Genomic DNA, 23,994 nt, shown 5'->3' on the forward strand with positions numbered 1-23,994 from the left:
AAAATATTATATATAAAGTAAAGTTAAGAAGGGAAAATTCCCTCTAAAAAGACTATTTTAGTGTAGGTATATATGTAGATCGGGAATGTGTGTGTTATAAGGAGAAAGTTTATATATATATTAAAGAAGTCCTAAAGGACACTAAATTTCATTAATTAATAAAGTCATATGACATCTACAAATTGACAATAATTAACAATAATGAAAATGAAACTAAAAAAATCAAACAGGAATTAATCGGGAAAGGGCTAAGAATCTAAATACATAAATATAACAATTCGACACATTCTGGATTCGTTGTCTCATACAACTTTTTGAGCGGATCTATCGTCGCTTCGCAATTTTGTGAGAAAGTAAATTCTTGTGCTGATTTCGTGACTCGAATTCGAGTCATAATCAATCATAGCCCCGCACAGTGGGAGACCAAATTAAACATAAATAAAACCTTGTCTTTCAAAGGACTTCGTAAAACCTTATCTTTTGTGGGAGATGAAAATAAAAACCTTGTCTTTCGAAGGAGATAAACATTTTTCTTTCAAGAGAGACATTATAATAACCTAAGAAATGGTTGGGGCTTTCCACCGGTGAAATCCGATAGAAACCCCTTCAAAATTAGTCATGGAGGCTGGAGTATGTTAGAATCGAAGCCCAATTGTCGGCGACTGTGGTTACTAGGCTGCGTGTATGACCGTAGAGGGTCGACTGTAGTGGCTGGGCTTTGGCCTGGCCGCGGCGGCAGGTTGTTTTGGTGGGTTGCATGCCTGGTAATCGATGTTTTGGTGGCTGGAAGGTAGTTTTCGGCGTGGTAATAATCGGTGTTTTGGTGGCTGGAAGGTTGTTCTCAGGGTTGCCAGCAACCGTACAGGGAGGGCTAAGGTTTGCTGGGAGGTGGCAGTTGTTCTTGGGGTTGCCGGCAGCCGCACAAGGAGGGGGGAGGGGGCTAAGGGTGGTTGGGAGGTGGTTTGTTTATGACTGGGCCCTACTAACAGAAAAGTTAACACAACATGGACAGAGGTATCAAAACCTATAATTTTTAAATTTGATAGGTACTAGACCTGGTTATTGGGCGGGTCAGGGTCGGTGCGGGTCAGGAGAAAGAGGGTCACATTTTATAGTGTCAATAGAGGATCGGGCCAATGCGGGTCGTGGGTCAATAGCGGGTCGGTAATGGGCGGGCCAATAAAATATCAATTAAAATAAATATTAAGCAAAGTCATTATTAAGTGTATACGAATACAAATTTATTTATGTAATTACTTTTACATTGTCTATTTGTTTATTAAATTGGAAAAACATTCAGACCCTATATTGACCCTACCCAATAAGGACCCCGTGCGTTAAAAGCTTTGTTCATTAAAACTTAAAAGTCCTTTAAGCATGGTCCTGACCTTATTATCATTGGGCTACCCTAACCAATAACCAGCTCTAATGGGTACCAAAGTAATATAAAATTTTAAACTGGTACGAAAAGTCAATAGGGTCCATTTTTGAGGTACAAAAATTCAAAATTTCCTTTTATTTAATGCACTTATTACTCATACATATTTATGTTTATCCCTACCTTATAAAAAGTGGGAGAATACTCTTATGAATAGTGTCATGACATATATATCCCTGAAAATGTTTATTTACCATTATACCCTTACCATTATACCCCCCATTAATATTGACTGCTTATCTCCCTGACTCTCTATGCGTTATCCCTGAATCCCTAATGACTTGATGTGATTTACTAATGATTTTCCTCTTTCTTCCTCGTAATTCATATGCTTCCCTTTCTCCCCTTCCTCCTCTACCTCTCTACTCCCTCTCCTCGATTGAAGCAAACTATATATTAGTTCTCCATTGAAGTGCCTACCGAGTTTTCTCTCCTCCATTGAAGCGCTGACCGAGCGTCCTCTCATTTATAGAAGTAGTTTCAGCGGTGAGGTAATTGTTTGTGGTGAGTTTATTTTTTTTATTGTTGAATATCAATTTCACAATCTAGATTAACCGTATTTGCCAGTATAATCAATTGGATTAAAAATTAAAATTTATATCAAATTCTGATTTTGGTTTTAATTTTTGATTTTTACTTTTTGAATTTTTGTGTTGAGGCTTTGCTGAATCATGCCCAAGCTTCAAGCTTGTTATTCACTTCATCCGATCGACATATCTCGACTGCCGAAGGCCCAAAGCTCTATTAACCCAGAATGTTTAAAGCTTAAGAGATTAGTTGGTTAAGATTAAGGATGATTCTGATGTTTTTTTTTGCTTTTGCTAATGTCTTTTTTTTTGTTAAGGTTAATCTTTTATCTATTGTCTTTTTTGCTTGTGCTAATTTTGACTTCAAACTTGGTAAAGAACTTTTTAGGTGTGATTTGGGTTAAATCTATGTGGGTTTTTTTTTTTTTTTTTTTTTTTTTTAAATTATAATTTATTTAGATTAAACTTTGCAATTGTAATTGTTTTTGGATGGATTGTTTTAATTGTTTGTTATAAAAGAATATCACAAGAAACTATTTTTGGGTACATCTCATGGACTTAGTTTATGATTTGAACTGTAAAGGTTTCCTTCTTTTGCTCTTGTGCATGTATTAAACGAAGTAAAAAATTTATCCTCTTTGGCTTTCTTTCCATAATAAACTTGAATTAGTCAAATCAAATTTGGTAATTAAGATATATGGCTAAGTCACATGGATTGTTATCGAACTTGCCAGCAAAAACAAATTGTCAATCTCACCATTGAGTAGTGCTCCAACAAATGTTATATAAATTGGGAAGATCTTGCACCTTGCTCATATAATAAAGTAAGAAAAATGGTTGGTTTAATTGACAAACCCTATTTAGTTAAGATCACATGATGTTTTTGTTGAGAAATAATCTTGATGACATGGATGATGATGAAAAGACACTTCAACGCACTAATTCTGTAAAGTTGTTTTGATACTCCAGGTACTTAAGGAATCAAATGTATTATCGCAATAAAGATCTTAATAACGGTTAAAAGCTTTTAGTCTGCAAAATGGAGGTTATATTTAGTTAACTGTGAAGCATACTATGTTATCAACGTTATGAAGATGTTTGATGATTGTAACTTTAATATATACAACCTAGATTGAGAGGTTGAGATAGTGAACAAGAAGATGACCTCGAGTGGATATTTGGGAGTGCAGAGAAGAATGGTAAACTCTTATCTGAAAAATGATGTTTATCAACAATTTTGTGTCTGACGTCCTTAAAATGTTGCAATTTTTTTTGGTAATGCTTACCATCTTTCCAGATTGAAGTGAGTGTATTGCACTGTAAATGTTGAAATTTGTCATGTTATTTTCTAATACCTACCATTTTATAATAATCAAGGAAAGTGCAAATCATGTTTTCGTCATCTAATGTCATAATATTACATAGGTCCAGTAAAAGTCTATAATAATTCCCTACGATGTCTAGCTATGTCTAGCTCAGGTGGGATCCCCTAGTACTATAAAAAGTACAAATGTTATTTTGTTCATATTTTAATTACTTGAATGTTCAATTGTTCATATAAATTTTGATGCAATAAAAAGTGTAAAAGTTATTTTAATTACTTGAATGTTCATTCAATATTTGTATGCATTACATTTAATGCTCATAAGCACAAATATGTTCAATTATAAAATGTTCAATTTTTAAATCCTAAATGTTCATTTTTCAAAGTGAGGAATGATTAACCAAAAGTTTGTGCAAAACTGATTGAAGTGACAAAACCTTAATTTTAAGGAAAAATTGAAAAGAATAATCCCACCTTTGTCACTTCTGCTCAAAATAATCCCACCTATGAATAATTTAAAAATAATCCCTCCTTTATACCTCATCTGCTCAAAACAATCCCGTTTACCTACAACTTGTTTATCAGGTTATTATTATTTTTTTTAAATTTCTTCTCTCTCTCCTCCCTACCCCTTTTTAATGGCAGTAACCATGACCACCCCCTCCTCCCCCATATCCACCAACACTCCATAACAAGTTAACAACCATATCTCTAACCACACCACCACCAAACCCCACCTTCGAACAAACCCCACCCGTGACATGATTCCTCCCCACTTGGACCGGCGTACCTCCCTTCCTCCCTCCCAACCCAACCCAACCCCAAAACCCCTTCAATCCACCTCTTTACAACCGACCAACGTCCTCCTCACCCCCCCCCCCCCCCCCCCCCCCACCTGCAATAGCAACAACATCAAATTCACACTCCAAAATTCCACCTCAAAACCCGCCAAAAGTTCACATTTTCCATGAGTCCCAAAATGCACCATCATCCTAATAAGATCTTTTCAGTTACACTACTTCTCACTTAGAGATGGAGAATAGCGAAATTTCGGCATAAAATTTATTAAAAAAAATGAACTAGCCAAGTTTACAATTCTTGGTTATTTTAATCTAAATCAAGTGTGCACAACAAAATCAATTAAGTAGACTCCAGGAAAATTTCAATCATATTATACTTGCAAATTGTTAAATGGTAAAGAAAAGCAATTGGTAGCTTGTTCTTCGATTCTGATCCATAGCCATAGGCCCATAGCTCCATATCATAATGCCCTCACACACACTGACACACCTACTACGAGATTTTAACGGGGGCAGGGAGTGTGACGGCACGCGGGATGATTGTTGGGGATTGGGAAGAAGGTGGGGCTGCTCCGGCATGGGTGGGATGGTGGTTGACCGCCGTTCGGATGGGGGATCAGGAAGGGGGAGGAGGATGCTCGGTTTTGTTTTAAATATAATTAATTTTTATTTTTGGTTGTTATATTATTTTAAAAGTGACCAATAAGAAATCGACACGTGGCAGACACCTTCTTTAACAGGCTAACAAGTAAACAAACCGGTCAAGGGACTATTTTGAGCAGATGGGGCATAAAGGTGGGATTATTTATAGATTATTTAAAGCTTGAGATTATTTTGAACAGAAGTGACAAAGGTGAGATTATTCTTTTTAATTTTTCCTAATTTTAAAAGGGAATAATTAACGGAGTGGTCATTTTTTATCCCCACAATCTCCGTAAGCCATAACATGTCTCATTAATCAAACACCCCCGTAACATTTCCCAATTAACAAATAACAGTTATAAAAATTGCCTTGAATTGAGATTTGAGAGTTGAGATTGGCGCATCCGACCAATTCTCGGCGGGGACTAGTGCACTACTCCGTAGTAAACTAATAATCCCACCTGAGCAGTGAGCACCCACACTACTACTCATTCTCTCGCGCCCAAACAGCGCACCACTCTCCTGGAAGGTGGAAGCGCACCACCCAAGCAACGATTACTCGACACTTTTCTCTCGTTGATCTTCTTGCACTTTTCGAGACAATTTCTGTTCAAGAATTCGATGATTTGAATCACACAATTGAGTGATTCATCAGCCAATTTCTTCAATGGCATTGAAATCCAAAGGAAAACAGCTTTCTTTTGAGATCCTTTCTTCCAAGTTTCCAGATGATACCATTGTCGATCGTTCAAACTCCGATCCTTTGCCTCAAAACAAGTCCAATCGCCGAAGACGAAAGCAAAAGCGGAAGAAATCCACCCCTAATTCACCCTCACCATTTGAATTCTACACCATCTTTGAAAATGGCGGTGATGGTGGTGTTGCCGTATTGGAGGAGGAGCCGTCGATGACTTCACACAGCTATTCGGCGCCGAGTTTCGTGGTTTGTGAGATGAGAGAGGAGAGTTTGAGTACGGTTTGCCAGGTTTCGCAGGGGGAATTACGCCAGAGGAATGTCAGTAGTGGCGGAAGTGGTGGCGGAGATTTGATTCCGGTTGTAGAGGTACCGGAACCCGAGGCGAATTCAAATTCTAATTCGAGATCGAATCTTGTTAATGGGAAGTTGGATACTGCGGAGTCTTTGGATTGGAGCCGATTTATGGCAGAGGAAGATCCTAATTGTAAGAATTTTTACTTCAATTTGGCTTTTCTTGTTCTTGGAAGTGATTAGTTAAAGTTCTGTTTTTTAAATTGTTTGGTAATTTTTTTTGACGGGAAAAAAAAAAAAAAGATATTGTATGAGCTGAACCAAAACTTGATTAGATGCTTGCTAGTAGAATTGAAATCGCGTTCGTCAGTTAGCCCTCTACAGAATTATTTGATGATTGATACAAGTATTTGTTTATTTCAAGTGGTGCATTGTTGATTTTGTTAGAGTTGATAACCGAATGAGATTCTTGCTAGTAACTTGAAATCGCTTTAGTCAATTCGCTGTCTAAATTTGTAGTTATAAGAGCTATGATGAGCTGTAGGGTTAAAAGAGTTTGATGGAGTGATCGATACCATTTCCAACTTTTTTTATTTTTTTTTAATTTTTTTTTTTTTTTTTTTTACATTCATGATAAGCAGCTTTGTTGAGTCTATTCCATGAGATACACCTCGATTTGGAAGCTTTTTTAATTTCCGAATTTTGCTCCATGAGATACAGCTCAACTTTTTTTTTACATTCATGATAATTCTTGATGTGCTAGATAAGTTACATAGTTGAAGGTTGCATATACATTGTATATCTTTTGCAAATTTAAGCTCGTCTTGTATGTTGACATGATCATTATGCTTGTCTTGCACACGCATCAGGCTGTCATCTTTTATCCCTCTGTGTGAAGCTAACCACACCACATCCATATACAAATGAAGTCATGTAATGTTTCTGATCTGCTTTTATGCTTGTTAGCTTTCATCTGCTTGTAATCCTCTATCATTGGGTTGTCTTGAACTTGTATATAGATTTTCAGCAAATAATGGTCATTATCCTTATAGCAATGCAGACGAGAATCTGATTAAAGAAAATATTGCTAATTAATTTGAAATAAACTTCCTTCTCCAATAATATGCTCTTGCTATGTTTTTTTAATACTCGTAGATAGCTTATTTCTCTTTTCAAAAACTTTTCTGTGTTACCTAATATACTTGGGCTGCTAATATAAGCCTTTCCAATCAAATGCATTCTCTCTACATTTTCACTTCAATGTGCTGGCAACTACTGGGTACTTTAAATCTTCACATTAAGCCATAGGTAAATGAGCCAATATCTTGCTACACTGTTGACTCGAATGAACAATACAAGAGGGGGGGGGGGTGAATTGTATTGTAGAGGAACTAGGGTAATTTTTGTGGAATTTATAAAGGAACTCGAATAAAAACTAAAAGTGCAAAGAGAGATTTTACGTGGAAAACTTCTTGACCCTAATCAAGAAGAAAAACCACGACCACAAGGGATTTTAAACTCAATTCTTAATAATAATAGGGCAAACAACCTATTACAAATTAAGACTCTAAACTCAAGTTCCTCTATGAACTTAAGCTCCCTTCAACTGATCCCTCAACCAGTCGAACTCTCAAACTCTCTCTTTCTCCTTGCTTCACTCAAATCAATAAAATACTCTTAGAGTTTCCCCAAACTCTAACCCAATACAACTCAAAGATTAAACTCTAAATTGTTAAGTACAAAGACACTCAAGGACTCAAGTGGATTATGACTCTTTTTAAAAGCTAAAAGACTGTAATGCTCAAGTGTAATTTTCCAACTGAAAAACCAAGGCTATTTATAGAAGATTTAGGCAGTTGAAATACTCGTTGCCACAATCACCACTCAACCACAACCTCCTTGAAACTAGGAAGTGTAAGGAGTGGGATCTTGGGCAGCAAGTAAAACGAAATACTAGGAAATCAGTTTTGCTGCTCCTAAAATATCTCAATTGCTTTTGACATAGTAAAATGCACGTTAAAAGAATATTTTCTAAAACAGATTTTCCAAAGAATAAGATGAAATCAAACCAGAAAATCTTTTTCCAAAAGGTATTTTAACTTAAAAGATATTTTCGAAAAATTAACAAGTTAAAATATGAAAAATAAAATCTTTTATCATAAATAAATTTAAATCCACTTAAACCTTAAATTATCATTGTACTTCGCATAAATACAAGATGCCTAACATAAAGATAAAATATATTAGACTCCTTGATACGCTGAGAAGCTTCAGTTCCTCACTAAAGGAACTTCTCTTCGAAGCTTCAACTCTGGAGCTTCAGTTCCTTATAAAAGGAACACGACTTGTGATTGACTTCTTTATCCTTCCATAGCTAACTTAGATCTTGTTCCATGCTCCCTTCTCACTCAAGAATTTCATAGCATAAACCTGTCATAAATCAAAGCTAAAAACGAAAGTTAAACTTGTATAGGTTTGCTTAGGTTCCTTGAGTCATCATCAAAACATAAGGTCAACATACACTATTGCTAAGATATTTTGTTATGACACTATTTGTAAGACTCTTTGCTTGACGTGCACTTTGCAAACCTTTGGTACTTCAATGCTATTTTTCTTTGTAGGATAATTGTACTTCCTATTGAGTAGAGATGGCCTAGCCAATTTCATGATAAAATTAGCAATGGTGTAGGATGTATGTGCAAAGAGAGGGTCTTTCATACTTGTATAGTTGTATCTATACTATTTGTGGTGGCTATGCTGGTAGCATGGTATTCTCTTAGAGTTTGCCTTTGATTTGGAACGGGAGCTGCTCATTAGCACTATACTCTTTTACTTTGCTGGCATATCAGGATGGAAACACATATGTATGTAAACAATAAAACAATCCATCCCATCACTTAATGGGTCCTTATACACCTGCATATACTTGTTCATTTATCCATACGTATTACCTGAAAATTAGAAATGAACTGTTATGTATATTCATCATTTCAACCTAATTTGAGGTGGAAGAAACCTTCTAATGTTTTTCAACTTCAAATTACAAACTCCTTCAAAACTAACAAAAACTATAATCTATTATAGATATCACTCATGATAGTAAATTTCTTGTTCCGCAATCGGCTAAGGAGGTTTTTTCTGACAAATTAGTATTGATCTAAGTAACCTTTAAAACTTAAAACTATAGTCGAATCCTCAATAGATACAGCATGTAGAGGGGCAGGCAAGGATCGGCTAGTAATATATCACATCACAGTTGCTTTACCACCCATTGCATGTGATTAATCTTTCTCATTATTCGTTAAATGCTAATAATCAACCTATACCACATTGCTTGCCATCCTTATTGGTTAACTCAATTTGAAATTGTGATTTCAAGTAGATTTAGAAATTGGCAACCTTCAAAATAAAGCCTCTTGGAGGCTAAATTATTCCTGGTTAAAAAGTTTGGTTGTGTTATCTTCATTTGAACTTAACGTTAGATTTGATTAGCCTTAAAACTTTTAAAGTGAACAGAACGCACCCTTAGAGATTCAACGCTTTTGGCTGATATCAGGTCTTGAAGTAAAATATTTCAACTAATAGTAGGAGTTTCATTTTACAGATTCCAAACCCATAGTACATGGCATATTAGATGGCTTCAAAGTTGTGAGCATTTTTTTTTTCTTTCTAGCAACTTAATCCCTGTAGAGCTGAATTCCGTATATTATAGGGTACCAAAAGAGCCAAGATTGGCCTAATTTTTGTCTGATTCCACGCACCAAAGTCCCTTCCAATTAGTAGTTTTGCAGAGTAATGTCAGCTTTTTTTTGGCTCAAAGGAGCTTGGTTCCTAGTCTCTCTACCTAGATGCTTCTCATGCCTGATGCTGGTTGATATACTTCTATGTGTTTTTCTGCAATAGGGCATATATAGAAAAAGTTTGTTCAAACTTTCATATGGGGTTGTGGGCTTGTTAATCATTCTTTTGTGTGGATTTGTTACTTCCTTAGTCCTCAAACTATTGTCCTCTTAGGCTTAGGTACACATATCAAGAGTAGATTGCAGGTTAGTCTAGTCTTTTTTGGTATATATTGAAAAAAGTATGAAAATGTGATTGCGGAAAAGATAGTGGAGAGTCTCATATCACATAATTTGTAAGAGAGATAATGAGGGTGACATAGTGGCGGACCCCTTATCACATGGGTTGAATGAAAGGGGTTAGGTAAATTTTCCAATTAAGGTAACAAGGATTATAATTTAAGAAAACATGTTATAATTAGTGAAATTCGGCTTATATGCATAAGCAAAACATGGTGGCATGTGGACTTGGGCTGTGCTTGTACTGCCCTTTTGAAAATTTTGACTGGTGGGCCTGCGAGCTCTAAGAGACTCAGGCTTGACACTAAGACAGCCATCTTTAGTTGGGTAGCTCCTTTAGATTTTGATAATAATCTCTTTTTAAATGGGGATGTCAAAAATAAATTTCAAGATTGTTGAACTAATTGTAAAAATACTAAAATTTTCTATACAAATAGTTTGTTCTTTTATTGCAAATCATAAAGTGTCTGGAAAATTGAATTAGGGTTACTAATAAATTTGTAATATTCCATTGAATAGTTTAGTTTCATTTAATTGTAGATTTGTAATATCTTAGTTTTGACTTTCTCATGCTACTTTAAACTTAAGGCTTCAATGAGATACTTATTATGTGATGGGTGGGGTATGTCTTTTATATTATAATCATGGATTTATTTATCTCATCTCCTTCACTATCCTCTAGATCCTTTTCCTGTGGAGAATTCACCAATAAAATTCTTCATGGAAGAAATGCACAATGGAAATTCTATTAGAAGCACAACGACACGAGGAACTGAGAAAGAAAGAGAGAGAGTTTATGACACTATCTTCCGCTTGCCATGGAGGTGTGAACTGGTATTTGTTATGCTTCTCTTTCTTTGTATTTATGTTGGAGAAAGTCAATTTTTATGTTGCTTCATGTGTATTGTGATGCATGCTGTTCTTGTTATAATAACATTATTTAAGTGCTATATCATGAGTTTTTCACTACATTTCAATCCCATACTGCGTTAGTTATTAAGTATTATTATTGGCTTCATGTCGTGAATTTAAGCTCGATGATTGCTAAATATTTTCTAATATTTATCATAAATTGATGGTAAGGTTTCTTGTTAAGTTTCTCAGGGTGACTTTAATAAGCTCTTTAATGCTACTAGGATTTTATCTATATTTCATCATCTTTATTGCTAATTCATTAATTTATTTTATGCATTGGTTGTCGTTCCCGTTTCCTTATCCATTTTAATTTGTATCTTTTCGGGAAAGAAAATTTTTACTAGTAGTTGTGGGCTTATTGATGTAGAAGAGATTATGTTTTACTTGTTTACTTAAAGCTTAGTATACATTTTTTTCTGGCAGCTTATTGACGTGGGCTTCTTCGTCTGTTTGAATTCGTTTTTGTCGTTGCTGACTATCATACCTATGAGAGCTCTGGTAACCCTATGGAGGCTACTTAGTAAAAGGTTTGTTGCTTACCATTGCTTCATTTTTGTAAGGTTCTTGTGGTTATTTGTGAATCGAAGACAGCTAAGTAACTAATAAGGTGCTCTAGTGCATGCCTGCTCTAAGGGTGTGACATACCCATAATTAACCCAACCCAAACCCACTTAATTTGATCTAAAAGTTAATGTGATAGGTATTGATTAGATTATCACACTATCATAATAGGATGTAGACCTGTAGATGACCCTACTGGCCTAAAAGGGAATAAATGACTTGTCGCCTGAAAGAACTGAACTTGTTCTGAATTACCCGTTCTCTGCCGCTAGTGTAACTTTGGGGTCAGGTGTGAAAAATGCCCAAATTCCCTCTTGGTGAGGTTGTATTTGGTTTGTAAGGGTCAACACTCATTGTTCAATATACCTTCGCCCAATCCAGCAGATATTTGGGCAAAGGATTAAAAAAAAAATGATGGTGCCAGTTCAGCTGACGATTAAAGTTTCTTATAGGGGGATGATTGTTTATGGAACTGGAGAAATCTCTTATTACTTTGAGGTCAAGGATGATAAGTGACGGGGAAAAACAAAAGATCTAGGAATCTCCTGCATCTGAGATATCTACCATTCAGTTGCAAGCTATTGGGATTCTCCAAGAAGCACAGAAGTACACCGTTCTTTGCTAATACAAGATTCTGATGACAATCTTGGTATCTAGGGTAGTAAACAACCACAAAAGGCTGATAAGGTTGATGGTTTTGTCCAAATCCAATGGTTTCACAGCATTTTCTAGGACTTTTTTAGTCGTAGGTGGTGATATAGGATGTTGCAATTTTGTGGTTCATAATCACTAATGAATACTACTATAGTTTATAGTTTCCTTGGTTCGATGTATTGGTAGCTCCTTAAATTTACATGATAATCTAACCATGTTTGTGGCAGGCAGCCCAAAACACCTTCTGCCGCAGAGCTGTCAGATTTTGGTTGTCTCTTTGTTCTAGCTGTTGGAGTTACGCTTTTGGGGCGGACAGGTATGACTATAAGTTCATCTCTCTCTCTCTCTTTCTCTCTCGCATGTGCGTGTGTGTGTGCAGCATAATATTTTGGGAATATTAAGCATAACATTTTCTATTGGACTTTGTGAAGGAATCTGGTGTTTGTAACTCGGTTGTATTTGATTAATCGTTGGACTTATTTCCTTCTTTGCTAATATTTCAGATATAAGCCTCATATACCATATGATTCGTGGTCAAGGAATTATCAAGCTTTATGTTGTCTATAATGTTTTAGAGGTAAGCTATCGTTAGAGATATCTGCATATTGAAGATTTGAAGACAGTTCCTATCTCAAGGTTCTTTTGTCATTTCTTTTAGATTTCCCTGTTTGTGATGTGCAGAACTGGGGCAATGTGTTTCTAATTGGATATTATACTTTCTTTGTTCCATAATGTTTTTCCTACTCACTTTTTATATAGTCAAAGATAAGAAAATTTGACCTTTAGTAACTTCTATACTTGTATAGAAATAATCATATCATGTAGGATCTTGTTGGATTAATTATGTGAAATGTATCAACTTTTATTTTAATCATATAGAAGTAGCACGTAGTCAACTCATTTAAATTGTTATGTTACTGCAAGCCCCGCTTTGCCGGGTCATGATTCTCATTAATGGTCGAATGTGTGCATTGCAGACTGTATAAAAGGCAAATAAGAACTTCATGAAATGGAGGGAATACTAATATACTACTTGAAATTATGCCAAATTGCCATTCTATTTGGACTTCACTTGTAGAAATCCAGTAGGCCTTTAGCTCGAGGAAAAGGAGGTGTTAGGATAACTACCCTATTTATTATGAAGTCTTCCTATACACATTGATTCAGAAATTTTATAATTCACCAATACCAAATCTCCTACAATATCAGCATAGAATCTGAATGCTAAAGATTTCTCCAGTCTTTATGGCTGCCAAAACTTATGTAGGAGTCCTAGAAATGCTCTAAATAAATTTGATTGATGTACTTATTCATTTTTGCAATTTGTTAAGTTAGTGTTGAAGTTTGGATACAAGGATTTGATTTCAAATTCTTCATCTGATTTCAAATTCTGAGTTTTGATTCCTGTTTAAAAATTACAAGACTTCTGAATCCATTATTTTAGATCCTCTATGCTATTTTGGAAGTAATTTAAACTTTGACTTCAAGTGAAATACTTCCTAATCACTGAATAATTATATGATTCTGAAATATTTTGAATACGTTAATGACTAGGAAAACTAACTCCAAAACCATAATAATCAACACTAATAAGTAAAATTCAAACAAAAAAATGGTACATTGGATCTTCTGATATTTGATTCTCTAAGTGATGAAGAAAACGAATTTCAAAATTTGCAATGACCTCAAAAAAAAAAAAAAAAAAGGAAGCTTAATCCCTTCTTCTTCAATTTCAACATAATAGCTTCCAATCCACACACTCGTATACACCATTTTCATTCTCTCTCGTTCTCAAGCTTTTTCTCAAAGTCGATAAGCATTAATATATATGGTTCCTTAGGAGAGAAAAATTGGGGGTATGAACTGTAGAGGAAAGAGAGATTGAGAGGGAAATTGAAATCCTAGTTTGTGTTTTAGGTTTGAGCTGTGGGCTTGTAGAATTAGGTTGTGCAGTATGTTGTAGAGGAGTACAATAATTTCAAATGACATTGTAAAAATTGTAATTTTAAAGCCATGAGCCTTATTGATTGCGTTTGGTATTGGGCCTATTCTACATTTGAAATTCTTCATCTTCCAAACACTTGATTTATCCAATTCCAGAATTTCTAATGAAATTCAAGTGACCAATTACACTATAAATGAATTCTGACTTTTCTAATTGATGTAATCAATCGTCATAATATTAATGAATGACTTTAAAAGCGTAAGAGGAAATCAAATATCTTTCTCCTTTTTATCCCTTTACCACTTTTGTAAAAAAAACTCTAGCAAATTTTACTTGTATTCTCTATCTATTTTTCACTTTACACACTTTTTTCCAACTTTTATTCGATCGATTATTTTGCTATACCCATTTTGCTTTTTGGACACTTCCTTGTGGCATTTCATGTTAGCCGACCCTGAATCATTTTGAGGCTAAGGCTTTGTTGTTGTTGTTAGGTCCTTTCTTTTTCTTTTTCTTTTTTGACAAGAAGGTCTTTTCTTTTCAAGTCTCTTTTATTTCTTTCTAGATTTAACTTATTACTTGTATAAATCATGGTTGCCTGCAGCTATGGATATTTGTAACCTTTTATGATAATTGATGATTGATAATGGTAGCATCATAATGATAAATCAAGATTCCTACGCTAGATTGTTGCTTCACCCTGTCTAAATCTTTTTTCTCTTCTCTGTTTCTTTCTTCTATGTTCTATCCTTCACCTGTCTAATTAACTTCATGACTTCATCCCATTATTATTCTATACTACTAATGAAATCAGAAATTGAAACAAGAAAATGACAAAGTGCAATGACTAATAAACCGGAAAAACTTAGATACGAAGTACAGAACAAATATCTTGAATAAAATGAAGAAAAAGTTATTAAATTTAATATATTACTTTACTTGGAATTTGAAAATTTTAAGCCTTTTTTTGATGAGAAAATAGTTGGATCATTTTATGAATGTAATGAGAGTAATGGTGAAGGAGCAAAACAGAAGATAAATATATATCTATTTCAAAACCTACTGGTACTCACTCTTATAACCAAAGTCAATATGGGCTACTATAAAACAGGTGAGATGCTTTGTGTGGTGAAACAGTGACATGCTTGTCCATGGAAATTAATTTCTCAGGTGTTTCTTTCTTTTTTTTTATTTCACTGTTAGGTTCAAGATTAGTCATAAAACTTTGTGTGGGTAAAACATTCAGGATGTGTGGGATGGGAGCCTCATTATGAGTAACACATTCAGGATGTGTGGGATGGGAGCCTCATTTTTATGTCTCTTTCCCATTATTATATAATATTTCAACTGATGTGGTGCTTGGCCTCTAGTACCTATGTGCTATATTGACAGTTTTTGGGTTTTTCACATGCGGAGGCATCCCATGAAAATGAGATTGATGAGCTCGCCACTGTGGGAGGTGGGTGGGTTCTTCATTGGGAAGCTTTTCATAATACAGGAGTAAGGAAAGATGAGAGTGGCAACCTTACTGCTAGATATAATCGTTTCTTATTGTGTGCACGTTAGAGAGACCAAGACTTAGACAGAAAGAGAAACAGGTCTATATGTCTCTTTTCAGCAGCTAGGGTTTTTAGTTAAGACTTTCAATTAATTTTTTACCTTGGCTTGACATTGCTGGGTTGTAAACACACATAAGGCCCTTATGCCTGTTTTAAAACTTCGTTTCAGCATCCCTTTTCTGAAGCCTTTTGTTTTCCAGCTTGGGTTTTCTGGCGTTTCATACCTAACTTGAATGTTCCAAAACTTACAGCTGGGGAAGAACATTTCCTATGCTTGATGGATGAGATCTATAGAATTATCTGCCTCCCCTTCCACTCCAACTAAATTTTTTTTAGCATGACCTCCTGATAAGGCTTTCTTCCACTCTAGTTTATGACTATAGTTTGTTATAATAGGTGCTGTACTGATGGTTCCGGCATATTTGTTTTGTTGTTGGCACTTTCGATCCAAAACCAAGATTGTTGTACGTGTTGCTTTTGATATGTTTCTTTTTCCTATTGCTCATTCTGGTAGGGGAGAAAGTAGAATGCATCTGTGAATGTGGCATTGCATATCTAAGCTCATTTTGTGAATGTGTCTGTTGCTTAACATTATTGATTTTTGTAGGTATTGACAAATTCAATTTATTTTATATCCATGGCAGATATTTGATAAACTTTGGCAAAGTTTTGGAGGTGATGTGTTTCAGACATTATTCAATACTGCTGAGGGGTTTGCATGTTCTTCACCAGAGTTATCAAGATATTGGCTGGAAAGATATACCATTGATTTATTGTTGGCTGCAGCTGCTTCAAATATCCTCCATATTGAATATATATGTTTGCTCTTGAAATTATGGTTGTAGTTCTAGTTTTGTTGGGTTCCTTGACTCTTATTCTTACTTGTTCATTCTTTTATATTATTAGCTCAGGCAATAACCTTGTCAACCTGTATAGTGGCTCATAATAATGCTTTACTTGCTCTGCTAGTCTCAAATAATTTTGCGGAGATTAAAAGCAATGTGTTCAAGAGATTCAGTAAAGATAATGTTCATAGCATTGTATACTCTGGTAAGCATTGTTTCTACATATGTAACGCTATCACCAGTAACCATCAATTAACTCTGTTCTCTTTTATTTTCTTTTGGGTACAAAAGAAAAGTGAAATTTTCAGAAACTTAAACAAATATTTTTAAAATAAGATCCAATGAGCAAGTGTAATCTAGTAGTCAATGTAACATTTTAATATAAATGCAGCAATGAATATTATTGCTGTTATTAAATATTATTACTGCATCTCCCTGTTGATTTAGGTTGTTGTGATGTGACTGATCACTGATGTCTGATGGTGCTTACTGTGTCTCCTTTGTTCTTTTACATGATTAGATTCAATCGAGAGGTTCCATATCACAGCATTTGTCATATTTGTTTTGGCACAAAATATTCAGGAAGCTGAGGGTCCATGGTTCGGAAATTTCCTTTCTGTGAGTTTGAAGAATATCTTTTCATTAAATTAATTTACAAATAATTTACTGTCACCTTTTTTTTTACGTTACTGAATGTGCTAATTTTGACAGAATGCTCTCTTGGTTTATTTCTCCGAAATGGCAATTGATGTCATTAAGCATTCATTTATTGCCAAATTTAATGACATAAAACCCATTGTGTACTCTGAGTTTCTTGAAGACCTCTGCAAACAGGTACACTACTTGCTTTATTATGTTGCAGATCGTGCATGCATGTAAGCAGGGAGATTGTGCGTTATTCTATGTTATTGGCCTTGCTTCACCTCTTGTTTCAAGCCTGTACTCCAGGTCTCATATTGCCTAAGTATGCATTGTACCTCATGCCTTTTAAACATTGACCACTAGAATATTGACCAGCTGAACTTGATAACTCCCTTAGCTTTTCATCCTTTTGCTTTTCTCACTGATACGGAGGGACAGGGACTGTTCACCACTTATTTGTTGGCTATTGACTTTTAGTTATGGGAGAACGTGATAAAATATAAAATGAGAAAATGTGCTAGTGTCTTAAAGAATTGGTTTGGATTCATGCTGCACGATCTACAATAGACAAAAAATGAGTACTATAGTGCAAGAAAGAAGGACCTACACATGGTCTTTATTAATATAGAGGTGTCTGACAAGGTACTGAGAGATGCTTTGCTAAGAAATGACGGAGAAGGTAATAACATTGTGGGGTAAGATGAGGTATGGGCGTTTGGTAGTAAAAGAGGTCTGCCAAAAATGCAATAAAGTGAAGTGTGAACTATCTATGACGGTTGAAGATAAGAAAGTATTAAGAACTACTCTGTAAAAAGGAAGGCAATAGTTGGTACAAAACTACAAACAGCTAATAATACCATCTTGTCAAATATTCCATCTCCAAATAAGGCCTTAATCTTTAAGATTTTATTTCCGCATGTGTAGTGTTATTATTATTTTTATTATTTTGAATTTGTACTTACCACTGCTTATGTTTTTCTTACTTTAGACTCTGAACATTCAGACTGATGCTGAAAAAAAGACGCTCACTTTCGTTCCTGTGGCCCCAGCTTGTGTGGTAAGTTCATTTTCTTTTATGTTGTACCTTGGGGAAATTCTTCCTGTATGTATCTGTCATCTATTTGTGTCATGTACTTAGAGGCAGAGCGCTAGACTGCATATCTTCTTTTTGAAATATCTTTTGTGGTATATATAGGGCTCTGGGTAAATCTTCTATCTTTTACTTGTAAACACCAGGTCATCAGGGTGCTCACCCCTGTATATGCTGCTCGTCTTCCCTGCAGTCCTCTGGTTTGGAGACTTTTCTGGATTTTATGTTTGACAATGTTGACCTATGTGATGCTTGTGAGCCTGAAGGTGATGATAGGGATGGGGCTTCAAAAGCATGCAGCTTGGTACATCAAAAGGTGCCAGAAGAGGAAAGTTCACTCTGACTAAATGACATTGTTATGAGACAGGACTGATTGCTGATGATCGGAAGTGGAGGGTCACCAAGGTAAATGTCTTACCTGTTGGGTATGGGGATCAACACAAGTTGAAAGGCCGAATCTTGCTGAATGGGTTATACTCTGATTTAGATATTGTGTGAACCATGATGAACAAATGCTTGAGTTGATGGTATTGCCTTAAAAATCTTCATAGGGCTCGAACAGCAATGTGTATATAGTGGCAAGCGGACACAAATTGATCATTCATTGCTACTCTTGTTTGGTGTGAAGGAGAGGAATCCACAAGGCCAAATGGTTGAACACGGTGATAGGGCAAAAGGTTGTGCTTTGTTCTTCGGAGGATGCACAACTGTAAACCAGTTTGGGGGTTCTTTACATGAAATTGAGATTTTCAGCGTGTATGGAATGGGAGAGAAAATGGGGGGTTCAATGTTTGGTTAGCAAGAGATCGATGCCTTTAACGTTGTTTATATATAATGTAGATGAGCATGTTGATTGATTTTCAGTTAGCACAAGTCATACATACATTAATCTCACTGAAAGGTTTCTGGAAACACCTAGTTGGCTTCAAAATATTCAACATATCGAGGCATTTCTAGCAGCTAACTGATAGGCATTTTTTTTTTTGACGGGAACTGATAGGCATTTGATAAGTGCCTAACGTGACATTTTCGTAAACAAAAACTTTTGTATACATCCGGTTTATACTAATATTAGTGTACATCGAGCAGTATAGGGGTAACTTTAAGTCAATTTAGGATAACTTTTTGCCTTTTTCTGGGTAACTTTGAACATAATATGATTTTTTTTACAAATCGAAAAAGAAAATTTTATAAGGGTGATAAAATTACTTTCAATCACTAATAATTAAATTTTAGCCATTTAAAATGTGATTCGTTACCAATAAAACGTAGATTATTTTTATTTGTGTTGGGTTACTTTTATACATATTAGGGTAACTTTTATTCATTTTAGGGGTAACTTTTGATCACTTTAAGAGAGATTTAAAATGGATGTACAATAATTATTGTACACCCGATTTTTTTAAAAGTTTGTGTTTCGTAAATATTGGCAAATTGGGTTGTCAAATAACGTCACTTGTCATTCCAGTTAGGGGTGCTCATAACCGGGTACCCGGGTTTTCGGGTACCCGGAAGTGCGGGTAGTTATTTAAGCGGCCCATTACCCGACCCGCTAAAAGCGGGTACCCGCTTATCGGGTACCCGTTTTTACCGGGTACCTTCCCCGGGTACCCGAAATTTTAACATATATATTTGTTTTAAAAAAAAACATGTCGTAATATGGCCTTAAACCTGCCGTTTTAATAGATAAAAACAAAACAACCAAATAAATTACAAAGTCCAAACAATATTCTCAAAGCCACAAATCAAACTAAGTGGGAGAGAGGATAAATTCTGTCACTTGTGAGTTGTGACATCCGAAGCTTCAATAGTTTCATCAATGATAATTGTTGGTTGCTCCAAAACCAAGTCTATAATCCCTACACAAGATAAATCATTCAAATAAAAACATAAATCAATTGTAGAATATCACCAAGGATAAAAAGTAAAGAATTAAGCAATTAACCCCAAAAAATCGAGCAAAGAATTACTAAACTAGCTAGCAAAGAATTAAGCAATTAACCCCAAAAAATCGAGCAAAGAATTAAATAATTAACCCCAAAAAATCGAGCAAAGAATTAAATAATTAACCCAAAAAAATCGAGCAAAGAACTAATAAACTAACAAGAAAAGAATTAACGTACAAGCAAAAAATTAAGCAATTAACCCCAAAAAATCGAGCAAAGAATTAATAAACTAACCTTGCGCGGCGGATCTGAGGTTGCCTGAGAGGGTCTGACGGATCGGAGTTCGCCTGAAAGGGATTGACGGAGGTCGTCTGAAAGGGATTGACGGAGGTCGCCTGATAAGGAGGAAGGAGATTGCCTGGGAGTGTTTGAGAGTGTGTGTTTGATAGTGAAAGAGGCGAGAGAAAAGGAGAGTGTGACTGAGAGTGAAGAGGAGAGAGAAGAGGGGTGAGTTAACTGAGTGAAAGAAGAGAGAGAAGAGGGGAGAGTGAGTGTGCGGCTACTAAGAGAGTAAGAGGAAAGAGTAGTAACCCTAATTCCCTAAAGGACTTCCAGCTAATAAAATTATAAAAAAAAAATAATAAATTCCGGGTATTTAACGGGTACCCGATACAGTCAGAGGTCGGCCCATTACCCGACCCGCGAAACTTATATTTTAACGGGTCGGGTACCCGACCCGCAAATTAGGGAAAAAAAACAAAAATACCCGTCGGGTACTTTGCGGGTCGGCGGGAAAAACGGGTCGGGTCAAACGGGTCGGGTATTTTTGAACACCCCTAATTCCAGTGGTACGTAGTTGTACCAATGACACTTCCAATGATACTTATTAAAACTAGTGGTACACTATAAGTTTTCAGTGGTATTAGATTGTAGTCTGTTTCACTTTTTTTTTTTCCTCGGATAAAAGTAGGTGATGGCCAAACCATCTACCTCTGTCTTTCTTTCTCTCTTGCACATACTTTTACTTTGTCCCCGTATTACTTTTTAACTAGATTAAGTCCTATACAAAGCACAATTGTTACTAAATTCTACGAAGTTAATTGTGGCAATACAAATTCATTAATAATGGTACATCGACTACATCAATATTTTTTATACTTGTACTGCTATCAAGGTTATTGAAGCATTAGACTTTATTTTGTTAAAAACACTTAAAATATCAACACAACTTGAATACTTTCAAGGCCGTTTATGACATCCGAATTGAAATCGAAGACGACCTCGCAAAGCAAAAAGCTACTAACAATAGTAACCACGGTGGCTGGAAAGGAAAGAAGAACGACAATCCTTCTTCTTCCGAAAACGCCCACTCTAGTAATAATGTTAGTACCTTTGACCATAATGGTGTCTTAGCCATGGACAATCAAGGATCTAAAAGGAAACCCAGGCGAGAGTTCACACCCATTGGAATGACCTACGATGCTGCTTTCGATCGTCTCTATGATCGAGGATTAATCAAACCTATTGGCCCTGCCGAGGATCCAACACCAGAAAATCGATCTTCGAGATAGAATCCAAACTCCTATTGCAAGTACCATCGAGGGCGCGGTCATACCACTGATGATTGCTACAGGTTTCAAAACCTCATTCAAGATCTCATAGAGGCAAATAATGTAATACCCCGTATTTTTATGTATTTTTATAAAGTATTTAAGTATTAATAAAATGTATTGTCAAGGGCTCAAGTATTTTAATTAAATATTTTAAAGGGTTAAAGTATTTTAAATATAAAGTTTTATAAAAGTAAAATATGTTTTGGGCCAAATGTTTATTAATTGTTGGGCATTGTAAATTATTCCTACATACTCTTATTGGAATAACCCATTCCAAAACCCATAACTTAAGCCCTATCCCAAAATTCAAGCTCACATTTTTATAAGCCCAAACTTAACCCTACACTTTTTACTCTATAAATACCCCATGAATCTCCAAAAATTTCCCACACAAAAAGGTTAGTCTTATTTCTTCTCTCCTTTGTTTTATTAATTTGTGTAATTATAACTATTGATTTATGGGTTTTGATTTTATTATTTGAAATTAATTTAACTAGTATCAAATTGTATTTTGATGATTGAACTTTATAATTTTCAGATTTTGTAAATTTTATAACCTAGGGTTTTTAATTATTGAAAATCATGATTTTAGGGTTTTTATGAATAATTGATTTAGGGCTTTTATAGTAACGATGTTTTGAAATTTTGGTGATTATAACTACTTATTAGTTTAACTTAATTCCAGATTTATTTTGAACACGCAAATTCATGTTTTAATAATTAGATTTCCGTTCGTTAATATTAATCTCGTTTTAATCCCGATCAGGTTCTAAACTCCTCCGATTTTGATAAAAAAAAGTAGTGTTTTATAAAGACTACCCTCTCGTGGCCAAATTCAGCCTCTAAATACGATTTTCGAGCAGTTTTTGATTTTTAACGAAGTTTTTTTTTTATGCTTTAAATTTTATCTTTGAGTTTAAAAGGGGTAAGAGATAATTTAATGTTCCTATGGATAATTTAAGTATAAAGATGCATTTTGATGAAGTTTTAAAGAATTTTTGATTAGTTTAAAATGTTGGAATTTTATTAAAAATAGTATAATTGTGATTTTCAATAAAAGGGTGTGATTATCCATTAAAAAGGAGTTTAATTAGGGGTTTTTAAATAATTTTCAGATTATTATAAGTTATTTAAAGTGAGTTTAAGTTGCTGGAAATTGTGTATATAAGGGTAATTAATATAGCATTATTGTCCCTTTATGTAGGAGACTTGGTTCAAGAATTGTTGTAGAGTACTCGGTTATTTTAAGAGATTATTTGAGGTACGTACGCGTACTTAACATATTTTGGTGATGTAGAATCATGCTAGGTTTGTTTGTAATTGATTATAAGTAGAATCATGCTAAGGTTTATGTATGGAATTGTGAATTTATGGTGTTTGTGATTGAATGGTGAAGCATGAATTATTTGTGATGGGTTATGGATTGGAAAATTGTATTTTTGGCATGTTGTGTTTGAACCACATTTTTATTTATGGCATGTTAGAAGGCATGATTAATTAAACTACATGTTTAATTATGTTTGGAATATTGAAAAGGAATTTTATTATGATTCAAATAATTTTTATTGATGCTTTAAGCATGAGGAAGGAGCTATATAAGTGTCTATGTACACAAGGAATAAATTGTATGTTGGTGCCTTTGTGCACTTAAGGTGTTTTTAACACCGAGGGATAGGATTTTGGCGCATTATGCGTTTAAGGTGTCTTTGACACTGAGGTAGAATTAAAAAGGGTTCAACATTAAATCATATGTGGTCACTAATTATTCAAGAATTAAATTGGTATGGTTGTTTGATTGAATAATTATTGTTGATTGAATTATTATGCTTTGAGAGTCATCACCAAGTCTAATAATATGTAAATAACGTAAAGTGAAAGAGATTACGCACCAAAACTCTTGGAACGTATATACCTTGAGTATGAACAATGGGGGGGTTATGGGGTTTTATATTTAACCATAACTTCCAATGGAGTACAGGACGCTGTATATTCCTTTTTATTATTTATTATGTGCAGGAATTCCGCCACCTTTGTGTGGTTTGTCGCTGGCACAGTTAGCTCCCGTGCCAGTTAACCTCAAATTTATTTGGGGGAGGTTAATAGGTGGAAACCCGTTCGATGCGTAATCAATGCAAAATGAATCAATTAGTGTCTAGTCATTGTGTCTTGTTGATTGGTGTGTGTGCTTGTGAACAGGTGCAATGAGGTAAGTGTGTGTTGATAAGTGAAAGCATGGTAGTGTGTTTAATTACGCTTATGTACTCGGCTTTGCTGATTGTGTGTATTTGTGTGTTTTGGCCATGTCTTTATCTTGGCCCTATGATGACCCATTTTTAATGGAGAGTAGTGGAGACAAGTAGAGATAAGCTTTTCAGGTATTGAGGCATATTCATGATGGGGCACGAGTGAAGAGCGAATCATGCTAGTTTATATTAGTTACAATGTGTTTCTGCTTTAATTATTTATGCTAATATTTATATGTGGAG

At 35.0% G+C, this 23,994-nt stretch overlaps 1 protein-coding gene and 2 long non-coding RNA genes across 3 annotated transcripts; 2 read left to right on the forward strand and 1 right to left on the reverse strand.

The window, feature by feature from the left end:
- The first annotated feature begins 1,661 nt into the window (after positions 1-1,661).
- On the forward strand, positions 1,662-2,511 carry LOC145634764 (uncharacterized). The gene is made up of 2 exons (XR_014113536.1): positions 1,662-1,942; positions 2,097-2,511. It is a non-coding gene; the product is annotated as an uncharacterized LOC145634764 (long non-coding RNA).
- A 2,527-nt stretch (positions 2,512-5,038) lies between these two features.
- On the forward strand, positions 5,039-19,214 carry LOC145635974 (protein POLLEN DEFECTIVE IN GUIDANCE 1-like). Its single transcript, XM_081687394.1, has 11 exons — positions 5,039-5,912; positions 10,481-10,632; positions 11,137-11,240; positions 12,156-12,244; positions 12,432-12,505; positions 16,077-16,227; positions 16,315-16,482; positions 16,798-16,895; positions 16,989-17,111; positions 17,908-17,976; positions 18,156-19,214. The coding sequence occupies exons 1-11, from the start codon at positions 5,399-5,401 to the stop codon at positions 18,354-18,356; spliced, it is 1,743 nt and encodes a 580-aa protein (XP_081543520.1). The 5' UTR covers positions 5,039-5,398; the 3' UTR covers positions 18,357-19,214.
- Positions 19,215-19,669: 455 nt separating this feature from the next.
- LOC145634765 (uncharacterized) lies at positions 19,670-20,499 on the reverse strand. Its single transcript, XR_014113537.1, has 2 exons — positions 20,190-20,499; positions 19,670-19,868 (listed from the first exon to the last, which is right to left on the reverse strand). It is a non-coding gene; the product is annotated as an uncharacterized LOC145634765 (long non-coding RNA).
- Positions 20,500-23,994: the final 3,495 nt, after the last annotated feature.

This window comes from Chenopodium album, chromosome 6 (genome assembly GCF_948465745.1).
Source record: "Chenopodium album chromosome 6, dcCheAlbu1.1, whole genome shotgun sequence".
Lineage (NCBI taxonomy): Eukaryota > Viridiplantae > Streptophyta > Magnoliopsida > Caryophyllales > Amaranthaceae > Chenopodium > Chenopodium album.

Bases quoted from the DNA above. Each gene is read 5' to 3' on its own strand.
- LOC145635974 (XM_081687394.1), top strand. From the start codon at position 5,399: ATGGCATTGAAATCCAAAGGAAAACAGCTTTCTTTTGAGATCCTTTCT. The intron at 5,913-10,480 runs GTAAGAATTTTT...ACTATCCTCTAG, and splicing joins GGCAGAGGAAGATCCTAATT to ATCCTTTTCCTGTGGAGAAT. The intron at 16,483-16,797 runs GTAAGCATTGTT...TTACATGATTAG, and splicing joins TCATAGCATTGTATACTCTG to ATTCAATCGAGAGGTTCCAT.